Genomic DNA, 14,682 nt, shown 5'->3' on the forward strand with positions numbered 1-14,682 from the left:
TTGTTATTGTTCAAAATAATCTATATTTATGTCCAAATACCTCCGTTTTGTTCGTGCGTTCAGGTCACTATCCAAAGGCATTGCGCGCGAGTGCAATTCAAGACACAAAAAGTCAAAATGTTCCATTACCGTTCTTAGAAGCATGTCAAACGTTGTTTACGATCAATCTTTATGGTATTTTTAATGTAAAAATGCGATAATATTCCAACCGGACAATAGCATATTAATTCAAGAAGAAAAAGAAGGAACAGTGGGATCGCGCATCATCAATCCCTTTGTTCCCAGGCAGTCCACTCATTGACTGAGCTCCTTTTCTCTGCCCGGTTAAAAGGAGACGGATGAAAAAACTTTCTGAAGGCTTTCGACAGCCAATTGAAGCCTTAGGAAGTGCAACGTGACCCCACAGACACTGTAGTTTCGATAGGGATTAGAAAGAAGAACTACAATTCTCAGATCTCCCACTTCCTGGTTGAATTTTTCTCAGGTTTTTGCCTGCCATATGAGTTCTGTTATACTCACAGACACCATTCAGAGTTTTAGAAACTTCAGAGTGTTTTCTATCCAAATCTACTAATAATATGCATATTCTAGTTTCTGGGCTATTGTAGTAACCAGTTTAATTTGGGTACATTTTTCATCCGGCCGTGAAAATACTGCCCCCTACACCTATACAGTTGAAGTTGGAAATTTACATACACTTAGGTTGGAGTCATTAAAACTAGTTTTTCAACCACTCCACAAATTTCTTGTTAACAAATTATAGTTTTTGCAAGTTGGTTAGGACATCTACTTTGTGCATGACACAAGTAATTTTTCAAACAATTGTTTCCAGACAGATTATTTCACTTATAATTCACTATATCACAATTCCAGTGGGTCAGAAGTTTACATACACTAAGTTAACTGTGCCTTTAAACAGCTCTGGAAAATTCCAGAAAATGATGTCATGGCTTTAGAGGTTTCTGATAGGCTAATTGACATCATTTGAGTCATTTGGAGGTGCACCTGTGGATATATTTCGAAGGCCTACCTTCAAACTCAGTGTCTCTTTGCTTGACATCATGGGAAATCTAAAGAAATCAGCCAAGACCTCAGAAAAGAAATTGTAGACCTCCACAAGTCTGGTTCATCCTTGGGAGCAATTTCCAAACGCCTGAAGGTACCACGTTCATCTGTACAAACAATAGTACGCAAGTATAAACACCATGCGACCACGCAGCTGTCATACCGCTCAGGAAGGAGACGCGTTCTGTCTCCTAGAGATGAACATACTTTGGTGCGAAAAGTTCAAATCAATCCCAGAACAACAGCAAAAGACCTTGTGAAGATGCTGGAAGAAACGGGTACAAAAGTATCTATATCCACAGTAAAATGAGTCCTATATCGACATAACCTGAAAGGCTGCTCAGCAAGGAAGAAGCCACTGCTCCAAAACCGCTATAAAAAAGCCAGACTATGGTATGCAACTGCACATGAGGACAAAGATTGTACTTTTTGGAGAAATGTCCTCTGGTCTGATGAAACAAAAATGTCCATAATGGCCATCAAGACCATCGTTATGTTTGGAGGAAAAAGGGGGAGGCTTGCAAGCCGAAAATCACCATCCCAACCGTGAAGCACGGGTGTGGCAGCATCATGTTGTGGGGGTGCTTTGCTGCAGGAGGGACTGGTGCACTTCACAAAATAGATGGCATCATGAGGTAGGAAAATGATGTGGATATTTTGAAGCAGCATCTCAAGACATCAGTCAGGAAGTTAAAGCTTGGTCGCAAATGGGTTTCCAAATGGACAATGACCCCAAGCATTCCAAAGTTGTGGCAAAATGGCTTAAGGACAACATAGTCAAGGTATTGGAGTGGCCATCACAAAGCCCTGACCTCAATCCTATAGAAAATGTGTGGGCAGAACTGAAAAAGCGTGTGCGAGCAAGGAGGCCTACAAACCTGACTCAGTTCACCAGCTCTGTCAGGAGGAATGGTCCAAAATTCACCCAAGTTATTGTGGGAAGCTTCTGGAAGGCTACCTAAAACGTTTGACCCAACTTAAACAATGTAAAGGCAATACTACTAAATACTAATTGAGTGTATGTAAACTTCTGACACACTGGGAATGTGATGAAAGAAATAAAAGCTGAAATAAATCCTTCTCTCTACTATTATTCAGACATTTCACATTCTTAAAATAAAGTGGTGATCCTAACTGACCTAAAACAGGGAATTTTTACTAGGATTAAACGTCAGGAATTGTGAAAACTGAGTTTAAATGTATTTGGCTAAGGTGTATTTACACTTCTGACTTCAACTGTAGAAACAAGAACAACGATTAATAATAAACATCACCAGGATGTGGTAATATCCAGACCAAGAGAAACCACCTTTACAATGTCAGCAAAATTAAGTATTTTTAGCTAATGCATGCCAACCCAGCTCACACACCAGGGAACAAATCTATCTACTTTATGTTGTATCACACTCACTCCCCTTGGAGGTTCCTACTTGGTGGCTCAAAACTTAATGCTCATTAGATAACATTTCAGCCATGACATTCAGCTAATCGAAATGAATTTATGGTATAGACATATTGTTCTCTCAGATGGGAAACAAAAATATGTGACCATACTTTTTTGGGAGATACTGCATCTCTTTTTCGAGGTTCTGGAATGTATTCAACTCCAATACAGCAGGGGGCAGTGTAGCGCAGGGTAGTCGACCCCAAGTCGCCAGAAATCCGCTAAATGTAAACAACATAGTGTTTGGTAAACAATAACGTAGCCCGCGGATTTGTAAACTAGCTAACGTTAACTTGATAATGTTTTAATATTTTTATATATTTGAAGATTAGTAGCTAGCTATGGCTCAGAAGGTGGGAGGCCGTGAATAAGTTGATATGGTTAGTTAGTAAGCGCGTTGTCTTGGTGAACGAAATTTTGTCGTGATAAATCTGACAGCACTAGCTAATTAGGTAGTAACGTTCGGCGCTAGTCGTTTTGCTACAGCTGTCATGTAGCTACTGTGCAACCAAGTTATCTGAGCAAGCAAGTTAATATCACTGAAATCACTAGAAGGTAAGATGGAACAAGTTAGCAAAAGGCACAACACTAGATAGGTAGCTGTTACAGGGGCGATATGCGATTCAAGCAACAACAAAGCTTTGGGGGTCCCTGATGATCTTCTTGGCCTTCCTGCAACACCTGGCGTTGATTTGGTACGCAGCTGGAGGATGGTAGCCTGGTTACCAGAGAGCCCTATTTCTGCCCAAAATCTGTCCACTTAAGCATATCCTTAATTATTAAGCAGGCGATGAGTTTTTGAATTGGGGCGAAATGATAGTGTTGAATTTAGTCAAGATAAATATGAATTGTTATTTTGATAGGTGAGGCTTGTTTAATCTAATATACATTTTGTAATGCGTAGGTTGTTATGAGTGTACTGATAAAAGTGTGATACACTTCCCTGTTGAAATTCGACAAGTTCTATGCATATTTATGAAGCTAGCATAGCATCTCAAGCTCCATTGAATACTAGTGGTTGATGTCAACACCCTTAATCGAATATATTTTTTTAAATTATTCAAATAACAAAATGTATCCACCAATCCAAAGAGTTGACAGCCCACCGTTCCACTCTGTGGACAACTAATCCTATTGTTAGGTGGAGACAAGCATCTCATTATATCCATATCTGGCGATATTCCACTCTTTTTACTCCGTGTCACATGCCAAAGAAAAGAAAGTGCTAGAGTTCCAGACTGGTACCCAGACCATCCATGAGACTAAAATTATAGTTTTAACCATGTTTTTTGTTTTAAGTCTATACAGTGTTTGTTTACTATTATATTGTTTACAAACAATGGAGTAAAAAAGCTTATAATTTGGATTGGATTGTGATGGGGTATGACAGTTGAATTTAGCTCAGGAGGCATTTATAAGTTACATTCTTCAAGAATCAATGGGTATATATCACTAATTTTACAGTCTGAAATGGATGTAGCAATCACAGATTGCCCCTTTAATGCTCCTCACGCCTCTCTGATTCAGAGGGGTTGTGTTAAATGTGGAAGACACATTTCAGTTGAATGCATTCAGTTGTGCAACTGACTAGGTGTCCCCTTTCCTCAACACATTAGCCATTGCCCCCCTTCACATAGTTTTTGTCCTTTTGTTGTGTTGTAGCTATACCTGTTCTTATTTAGCCCTGGCTATGTGACCTCTGTTATTCACTGTTCGTTAGCTAGAGCTAATAGTGTTAGGGTTATTGTCATATTACAGTGAACAGCAATCATAGGTGATCATACAGTGACTTGCGAAAGTATTCACCCCCCTTGGCATTTTTCCTATTTTGTTGCTTTACAACCTGGAATTAAAATGGATTTTTAGGGGATTTGTATCATTTGATTTACACAACATGTCTACCACTTTGAAGATGCAAAATATTTTTTATTGTGAACAAACAAGAAATAAGACAAAAAACAGAACTTGAGCATGCATAACTATTTACCCCCCAAAGTCAATACTTTGTTGAGTCACCTTGTGCAGCAATTACAGCTGCAAGTCTCTTGGGGTATGTCTCTATAAGCTTGGCACATCTAACCACTGGGATTTTTGCCCATTCTTCAAGGCAAAACTGCTCCAGCTCCTTCAAGTTGGATGGTGTACAGCAATCTTTAAGTCATGCCACAGATTCTCAATTGGATTGAGGTCTGGGCTTTGACTAGGTCATTCCAAGACATTTAAATGTTTCCCTTTAAACCACTCGAGTCTTGCTTTAGCAGTATTCTTAGGATCATTGTCCTGCTAGAAGGTGAACCTCCGTCCCAGTCTCAAATCTCTGGAAGACAAACCGGTTTCCCTCAAGAATTTCCCTGTATTTAGCGCCATCCATCTTTCCTTCAATTCTGACCACTTTCCCAGTCCCTGCCGATGGAAAAACATCCCCACAGCATGATGCTGCCACCACCATGCTTCACTGTGGGGATGGTGTTCTCGGGGTGATGAGAGGTGTTGGGTTTGCGCCAGACATAGCGCTTTCCTTGATGGCCAAAAAGCCACATTTTAGTCTCATCTGACCAGAGTACCTTCCATATGTTTGGGGAGTCTCCCACATGCCTTTTTGCGAACACCAAACACGTTTGCAAATGTTTTTCTTTAAGCATTGGCTTTTTTTCTGGCCACTCTTCCATAAAACCCAGCTCTGTGGAGTGTACGGCTTAAAGTGGTCCTATGGACAGATGCTCCAATCTCCGCTGTGGAGCTTTGCAGTTCCTTCAGGGTTATCTTTGGTATCTTTGTTGCCTCTCTGATTAAGGCCTGGTCTGTGAGTTTTGGTGGGCGGCCCTCTCTTGGCAGGTTTGTTGTGGTGCCATATTCTTTCCATTTTTAATAATGGATTTAATGGTGCTCTGTGGGATGTTCAAAGTTTCAGATATTTTTTTATAACCCAACCTTGATCTGTACTTCTCCACAACTTTGTCCCTGACCTGTTTGGAGAGCTCCTTCGTCTTCATAGTGCCGTTTGGTTGTGTCCCTTGCTTAGGGGTGTTGCAGACTGGGGCCTTTCAGAACAGGTGTATATTTTCTGAGATCATGTGACAGATCATGTGACATTTAGATTGCACGCATGTGGGCTTTATTTAACTAATTATGTGACTTATGAAGATAATTGGTTGCACCAGATCTTATTTAGGGGGGGGCTTCATAGGAAATGGGGTGAATACAAATGCACGCACCACTTTACTGTGTTTTTTTTTTTTTTTGAAACAGTCATTATTTTCATTTCACTTCACCAACTTGGATTATTTTGTGTATGTCCATTACATGAAATCCAAATGAAAATCAATTTAAATTACAGGTTGTGATAAACTCAGCAAAAAATGAAACGTCCCTTTTTCAGGACCCTGTCTTTCAAAGATAATTCGTAAAAATCCAAATAACTTCACAGTTCTCCATTGTAAAGGGTTTAAACACTGTTTCCCATGCTTGTTGAATGAACCATAAACAATTCATGAACATGCACCTTTGGAACGGTCGTTAAGACACTAACAGCTTACAGACGATAGGCAATTAAGGTCACAGTTATGAAAACTTAAGACACTAAAGAGGCCTTTCTACGGACTCTGAAAAAGACCAACAGAAAGATGCCCAGGGTCCCTGCTCGTCTGCGTGAACGTGCCTTAGGCATGCTGCAAGGAGGCATGAGGACTGCAGATGTGGCCAGGGCAATAAATTGCAATGTCCGTACTGTGAGACCCCTAAGACAGCGCTACAAGGAGACAGGACGGACAACTGATCGTCCTCGCAGTGGCAGACCACGTGTAACAACACCTGCACAGGATCGGTACATCCAAACATCACACCTGCGGGACAGGTACAGGATGGCAACAACAACTTCCCGAGTTACACCAGGAATGCACAATCCCTCCATCAGTGCTCAGACTGTCCGCAACAGGCTGAGAGAGGCTGGACTGAGGGCTTGTAGGCCTGTTGTAAGGCAGGTCCTCACCAGACATCACTGGCAACAACGTCGCCTATGGGCACAAACCCACCGTCGCTGGACAAGACAGGACTTGCAAAAAGTGCTCTTCACTGATGAGTCGCGGTTTTGTCTCACCAGGGGGGATGGTCGGATTTGCGGTTATCGTCGAAGGAATGAGCGTTACACAGAGACCTGTACTCTGGAGCGGGATCAATTTGGAGGTGGAGGGTCCGTCATGGTCTGGGGCGGTGTGTCACAGCATCATCGGACTGAGCTTGTTGTCATTGCAGGCAATCTCAATGCAGTGCGTTATAGGGAAGACATCCCCCTCCCTCATGTGGTACCCTTTCTGCAGGCTCATCCTGACATGACCCTCCAGCATGACAATGCCACCAGCCATACTGCTCGTTCTGTGCGTGATTTCCTGCAAGACAGGAATGTCAGTGTTCTGCCATGGCCAGTGAAGAGCCCGGATCTCAATCCCATTGAGCACGGATGGGACCTATTGGATCAGAGGGTGAGGGCTAGGGCCATTCCCCCCAGAGTAGTCCGGGAACTTGAAGGTGCCTTGGTGGTAGAGTGGGGTAACATCTCACAGCAAGAACTGGCAAATCTGGTGCAGTCCATTAGGAGGAGATGCACTGCAGTACTTAATGCAGCTGGTGGCCACACCAGATACTGACTTACTTTTGATTTTGACCCCCCCTTTGTTCAGGGACACATCATTCCATTTCTGTTAGTCACATGTCTGTGGAACTTGTTCAGTTTATGTCTCAGTTGTTGAATCTTGTTATGTTCATACAAATATTTACATGTTAAGTTTGATGAAAATAAACGCAGATGACAGTGAGAGGACGTTTCAACAGTTTACAACAAAATAGGAAAAATGCCAAGGAGGGTGAATACTTTTGCAAGGCACTGTATACTGGCCAGGATAAAAAATAAGCTTATATACAGTTGAAGTCGGAAGTTTACATACCCCTTAGCCAAATACATTTAAACTGTTTTTCACAATTCCTGACGTTTAATCCTAGTAAAACTTCCTTGTCTTAGGTCAGTTAGGATCACCACTTTATTTTAAGAATGTGAAATGTCAGAGTAATAGTAGAGAGAATGATTTATTTCAGCTTTTATTTCTTTCACGTTCCCAGTGGGTCAGACGTTTACATACACTCAATTAGTATTTGGTAGTATTGCCTTTAAATTGTTTAACTTGGGAAAAACATTTCGGATAGCCTTCCAGAAGCTTCACACAATAAGTTGGGAGTCATTGGAGTCATTGTCCATTTGGAAGATGCAGTTGCGACCAAGCTTTAACTTCCTGACTGATGTCTTGAGATGTTGCTTCAATATATCCACAACATTTTCCTGCTTCATGATACCATCTATTTGTGAAGTGCAACAGTCCCTCCTGCAGCAAAGCACCCCCCAACATGATGCTGCCACCCCCGTGCTTCACGGTTGGGATGGTGTTCTTTGGCTTGCAAGCCTCCCCCTTTTTCCTCCAAACATAACGATGGTCATTATGGCCAAACAGTTCTATTTTTGTTTCATCAGACCAGAGGACCAAAAAGTACGATCTTTGTCCCCATGTGCAGTTGCAAACCGTAGTCTGGCTTTTTTATGGCTGTTTTGGAGCAGTGGCTTCTTCTTTGCTGAGCGGCCTTTCAGGTTATGCCGATATAGGACTCGTTTTACTGTGGATATAGATACTTTTGTACCGGTGTTCTCCAGCATCTTCACAAGGTCCTTTGCTGTTGTTCTGGGATTGATTTGCACTTTTTGGCACCAAAGTACGTTCATCTCTAGGACACAAAACGCCTCTCCTTCCTGAGCAGTACGACAGCTGCGTGGTCCCATGGTGTTTATGCTTGCGTACTATTGTTTGTACAGATGAAGGTGGTACCTTCAGGCGTTTGGAAATTGCTCCCAAGGATGAACCAGACTTGTGGAGGTCTACAATTTTATCTTTCTGAGGTCTTGGCTGATTTCTTTTGATTTTCCCATGATGTCAAGCAAAGAGGCTCTGAGTTTGAAGGTAGGCCTTGAAATACATCCACAGGTACACCTCCAATTGACTCAAATGATGTCAATTAGCCTATCAGAAGCTTCTAAAGCCATGACATAATTTTCTGGAATTTTCCAAGCTGTTTAAAGGCACAGTCAACTTAGTGTATGTAATCTTCTGACCCACTGGAATTGTGATGCAGTGAATTAAAAGTGAAATAATCTGTCTGTAAACAATTGTTGGAAAAATGACTCGTGTCATGCACGAAGTAGATGTCCTAACCGACTTGCCAAAACTATAGTTTGTTAACAAGAAATTGTGGAGTGGTTGAAAACAAATTTTAAAGATTCCAACCTAAGTGTATGTAAACTTCCGACTTCCACTGTAGCTTTACACAGATAGTTTGGGAAAATAGAGGTGCTATTACTCAGTACTCTTTTAGTGCCCATTGCATTCTTCCTCCCTTGACAGATTTACATGTGAACCCTCCTGCGGTGTGCTCGCTCAATGGCTGGCCTGGGCCGCGGCAGAGGTCGCGGCAAGGGTTACATGAGCTTCAGTATCGAGGCAGTCGGGATTGGGAAAGGGGAGAACCTGCCCCCTTCAATTCTCCAGCCTACACCTCTGTTCCCTGTGAGTAAGGGGTGATGTGACTGACCCTGTAGCTGTCATTTTTCATTTTGGATGCACCTCATTGTTGTCAAATATTGGCTTTATTTAGAGGCTATTCTCAATCTTTTCTCCTGATTTTTCTATTTGTCTAAGCAACATCCAGGGCTGACATTTAAAAAAAAAATGTATTGAGACCGTAAGATATGTGTTTGGTTGGGAGCAAAAAAGAGCATGCTATTTTGGGAAAGCATGTATTGAGCCTTTTGTTGTTGTTTTAAGGACTAGCCTAATATGTGTTATGTTTTTTTGTGCACATGTAGCCCATGGAACACAAGCCTGTCCCCTTGGTGATGGGAGAGGAAGCAGAGTACATGTTGGCACTGAAGCAGGAGTTCAGGGGAAACATGAAGACCCTACCATTTTATGTCCGCCCAGCCGTCTCCAAGAAAGGTACTTAAGCCTGGGAAGACACCATTTATGTGTGTTAGCGATGAAAAGAGTAATTACAGACATCCAAACGTAGCAGAAATTAGACAGTCAATGTCTTGCCACTGTCAGCAGCTCCCAATGGTGTTATTTTATTAAAATGATACAAGTTTTTAGGCGATACAAGGTTTGGCTGACATTACCTAAATCAGGGGTGGAAATATTTTTCAATTATTCAATCAAGCAATTATGCTTCGATAAGAACATTTGGGAGCAGCAAACGAGGTAGACATGATAATACGCTTTCTTTTCAAAGACATGTTTGTTCTTGTACCATGTTTAAGAAATTAATGAGCTTCTTGTCTGACTTCCAGATGTGGAGCGGTATTCTGATAAATATCAGAACAGTGAGCCGTCAGACAACACCATTGAGTGGAATCCAGGTGAGTCAGCTGCATCATACCTCCAGTTCAAAAAATGTAACTGAAAGGAGATAGAAACTATGGAACATGTATTAGGAGTGCATTGTACGATCTGATTACCAGCATAACACTGTTAAACAGGGATTAATAGAATCAATGATCTAATCCTGAAGCAGTATGAAATCACTCGCTACGCAGCCCCAGAGATGTCAGCCACAATGGAGTGTGAACGGTCCTGATTGAAACTGTCAGGTGACCCAAAGCGTTTCAAATGGGAGAAATTGAGCTGTCGCTCACAATTAGGGTCTGCTGAATAGAGGCTGATTAGGAAAACAATTTGAGGTTTTAGTCCCTCAGCTTTACCGGATGTGAACCAACATTCCATAATTTTGACAAGGTCATTGCTGTGTAAAAACATTATTGTAGCACCTGTGTCTGCTGATTGATTTTGTTTGATTTTTGTTTTTAACGTCAGACTGGAAAAGGCTACCAAAAGAGCTTCGAATCCGTGTCAAGAAGCCCCTAAAAGAGAGTAAGTGGATGATACAGTGTTGTTTTATACCTCACATTTACTGACTGGACATTTTTGTGAGTGATACAGATTCACTATGAAAGCCCACCCACCATGTGATCACAGAAGGCTATTGTAATATAAAAATCCATTCATTTTGCAGTTCTGTTTAGTTTGCTTCCTGCAGGACTTGATGACGTACGTTGCTGGCGAATGACCTGTCTCTTTCATAGCATATTGCGCCCACGTGATTTTTTTCCTTCCCATTTCCTGGGCGCAGTGCTGAAGAGAGAGGTGTCTTCAGAAGAACATTGTGTCTGACTGCTTATGTCTCCCTAGAGACATGAATGCATCAATTTGCCCTTCTGCTTTGAACAGAAGGATAAGATAAAGTCACTGCTGGTTACTGACAATGACAGTACTGACTGACTTATACATAAATTATCTGCCATTTTCTATTATGGGATAAATATAGCTTTTGGTTGAATGGCCTTTTAAATGAAAGGAGAGGAGGGGGAATAGATAGGAGTTTTCACTAATGATTGGCTTTTGTCCCTTTTCGTCTGTTACAGACACCTCTCTTAGTGTGGAGACACCAGTGGACCCCAAACCCAGCAAAAAGACCCGGGTGGACAAAGAGGAGATCATCCATAAACTAGAGGTGGGAATAGTAGGTACTCAGCCAGTACATCAGACATTAACTCCATAGTCTGCATTCTATTGACCTCTTTATCACATCTATAGGCATGTAACACAACTCAATCTCAGCACACTAGATGAGGGAAATGTTTCTTGCTGTTAAACCTCAAACTTAATGTAAGCCTGGTGTATTATTTTACTATCAATGTTCTTTTTCTTTTAGTTTCTTTTGTATTCATTTGTGTCATATTTCAGACATTGGAGAAAAAAGAGGAGGAAGTGACTTCAGATGAAGAGGAAGGGGAGAAGAAGAAGCAGGAGGAAGAGCAGCAAGATGGCGAGGAGCAGTATGATGAAGAAGAGTTTGAAGAGGTAAGCAACGGTAGCCAATGTTAAATGGCTAGCTAGTAAGCGGTGTGCGCTAGTAGCGTTCAATCGGTGACGTCACCCACTCTGAGACCTGAAGTAGTTGTTTCCATTGCTCCGCAGTGACAGGTAACGATGCTTCCTGGGTGACAGTTGTCGTTTCATTCAGATGGTCCCAGGTTAGGGCAAGGAGAGGGACGGATGCAAAACTGTTACACATCCAAGCTCTTTCTTACTTTTTTCATCTGGTCCCATGCCCCACACAACCTCAGTGAGATAATATCACTTTGACTTGAATCCTTACTAGAGACAATTTCCCCCATACATTTTCCATTGACACCAATGCATGATTTAACAGAAAGTGAGCGTTGCAAACACAGTTCACAAGGTCGGAATGAGCTCATACGTAGCATTTTTTCCCACTCTGATTGTGTTCCCACAGGAGACAGACTATATCATGTCGTACTTTGACAACGGAGAGGAGTTCGGAGGGGACAGTGATGACAACATGGATGAGGCCATTTACTGATACTTTGAAAAACAACAACAACAGAGCATTGAGCATGCCTAGGACCCAAGAGTCCTGGGAAAATATATGTGACACTCCAGAACTAAGAGAGACTCCAAAGCTGAAAGAATGTGCTGTTGTTCTTTTGTCCATCTTGTATACATGGCCTGAAATGATCTTAACTCGACACATGAATCTTCAAAATAACCCAGGATTCAGTCAGTTCCTGACTTAAATAAATAATCTCAAATTGAGAAGCAGGTTGCACAGTTCAAACCTGCAATAGTTTTAAAAGGCTCTTAAGTGTGGTGGTGTTATGGAGAGAGAAGTATGTCATTCTTAGGCCGACATCTTTTCTCCTAACACCAATTATAGTATCATTTCTTAGAGGGTTTTTATCCAATTTTAGAAATGTTAAAGAACTTTGAAGATATAAAATGAAGGTGTTTAATACACCAATTTTAATGTTATGCTGTTGTTTTATGTAGTTTATATGTAGTTCTAAAAAGTTATGTTTTGTAAAACTTTTATATCCATGTAATATCCCAATGTTCTCTGTTAAGTTTGTTATGAAAGAGGATTTTACTTAACTTGAAATTCTGAAAGAATAAATGGCAGCTAATTTGTAAACCAGGTAGTTTTATTTTCTATGCTACACAAACCGTTTTCCTACTAGAAGCTGTACTAGTTCACCAGATGTCGCATGATAATACTTATTTCACACCAATAGGTGGCGTAGTGCTGAAAGTTGAAGCAGCACACACAAAGTTATCAGCAATACACCATGCTTGGTCAATACACATATTTACATAACAACTGATATTTTCTGACCGATATTTGCTGACCTGTAATCAAAGCTGACGAGAATCAAAGCTTGTACATGTACAGTGAGCACATTCTCTGTCCTTAGTCTCTCTCTCTCTCTCTCTCTCTCTCTCTCTCTCTCTCTCTCTCTCTCTCTCTCTCTCTCTCTCTCTCTCTCTCTCTCTCTCTCTCTCTCTCTCTCTATATATATATTTACATTTACATTTAAGTCATTTAGCAGATGCTCTTATCCAGAGCGACTTACAAATTGGTGCATTCACCTTAAGATATCCAGTGGAACAACCACTTTACAATAGTGCATCTAAATCTTTTTTTTGGGGGGGGGGGGGGGTTAGAAGGATTACTTTATCCTATCCCAGGTATTCCTTAAAGAGGTGGGGTTTCAGGTGTCTCCGGAAGGTGGTGATTGACTCCGCTGTCCTGGCGTCGTGAGGGAGCTTGTTCCACCATTGGGGTGCCAGAGCAGCGAACAGTTTTGACTGGGCTGAGCGGGAACTGTGCTTCCTCAGAGGTAGGGAGGCGAGCAGGCCAGAGGTGGATGAACGCAGTGCCCTTGTTTGGGTGTAGGGCCTGATCAGAGCCTGAAGGTACGGAGGTGCCGTTCCCCTCACAGCTCCGTAGGCAAGCACCATGGACTTGTAGCGGATGCGAGCTTCAACTGGAAGCCAGTGGAGAGAGCGGAGGAGCGGGGTGACGTGAGAGAACTTGGGAAGGTTGAACACCAGACGGGCTGCGGCGTTCTGGATGAGTTGTAGGGGTTTAATGGCACAGGCAGGGAGCCCAGCCAACAGCGAGTTGCAGTAATCCAGACGGGAGATGACAAGTGCCTGGACTAGGACCTGCGCCGCTTCCTGTGTGAGGCAGGGTCGTACTCTGCGAATGTTGTAGAGCATGAACCTACAGGATCGGGTCACCGCCTTGATGTTAGTGGAGAACGACAGGGTGTTGTCCAGGGTCACGCCAAGGTTCTTAGCACTCTGGGAGGAGGACACAAGGGAGTTGTCAACCGTGATGGTGAGATCATGGAACGGGCAGTCCTTCCCCGTTCCATGATCTCACATTCATGCTGGGAACAGGCTTGTTCCATCTCATCCCAAAGATGCTCTATTGGATTGACAATGGGGACTGTGCAGGCCACTCAAGTAAACTGAACTCGCTGTCATGTTCCAGCAGATGTTTTTCCACTCCTCAATTGTCCAGTGTTGGTGATTGCGTGCCCACTGGAACCGCTTCTTGTTTTTAGCTGTGGAACCTGGTGTTGTCGCCTGCTGCAATAGCCCATCCATGACAAGGATCGACGAGTTGTGCGTTCTGAGATGCCGTTCTGCACACCACTGTTGTACTGTGTCGTTATTTGTCTGTGGCCCGCCTGTTAGCTTGCACGATTCTTGCCATTCTCCTCCGACCTTTCTCATCAATGAGCTGTTTTTGCCCACAGGACTGCTGCTGCCTGGATGTTTTTTGTTTGTTGTACCATTCTCGGTAAACCCTCGACTCTGTCGTGCGTGAAAAGTCCAGGAGGATGGCCGTTTTCAGAGATAATGGGTCCGGCGCGCCTTCCACCGACAATCATGCCACGATGAAAGTTGCTTAGGTCACTTGTTTTGCCCATTCTAATGTTCAGTCGAACAGTAACTGAATGCCTCGATGCCTGTGTGCCTGCTTATATAACAGGCCACGGCCACTTGACTCACTGTCTGTAGGAGCAATCCATTTTCATGAATGGGGTGGTCTACCTAATAAACTGTCCGGTGAGTGTATATCTTAGCATTTGCTTTGTAAGTCTATCTTAAGCTTTATTGGTCTGGGTGGCTATACTTGGAGTTTGGGGTAGATACTTCTTTGCTGTGCTACTGTTAGTTGGTTTGTATATAATTTCACAGGAGCATGGAAAT

The 14,682-nt window shown here is 42.4% G+C and overlaps 1 protein-coding gene across 3 annotated transcripts; it reads left to right on the top strand.

The window, feature by feature from the left end:
- The first annotated feature begins 2,714 nt into the window (after positions 1-2,714).
- LOC115179996 (DNA-directed RNA polymerase III subunit RPC7-like) lies at positions 2,715-12,592 on the top strand. Of its 3 annotated transcripts, none has more exons than XM_029741841.1 (8): positions 2,715-3,204; positions 8,950-9,111; positions 9,411-9,540; positions 9,891-9,959; positions 10,414-10,470; positions 11,022-11,119; positions 11,344-11,460; positions 11,897-12,592. In XM_029741841.1, the coding sequence occupies exons 2-8, from the start codon at positions 8,986-8,988 to the stop codon at positions 11,981-11,983; spliced, it is 684 nt and encodes a 227-aa protein (XP_029597701.1). In that variant the 5' UTR covers positions 2,715-3,204; positions 8,950-8,985; the 3' UTR covers positions 11,984-12,592. The 3 variants fall into 3 exon arrangements, with proteins under 3 accessions (XP_029597701.1, XP_029597693.1, XP_029597711.1); XM_029741833.1 differs by having other exon boundaries at positions 2,715-3,064; XM_029741851.1 differs by having other exon boundaries at positions 2,716-3,064; positions 11,022-11,110.
- Positions 12,593-14,682: the final 2,090 nt, after the last annotated feature.

This window comes from Salmo trutta, chromosome 3 (genome assembly GCF_901001165.1).
Source record: "Salmo trutta chromosome 3, fSalTru1.1, whole genome shotgun sequence".
Taxonomy (NCBI): Eukaryota; Metazoa; Chordata; class Actinopteri; order Salmoniformes; family Salmonidae; genus Salmo; species Salmo trutta.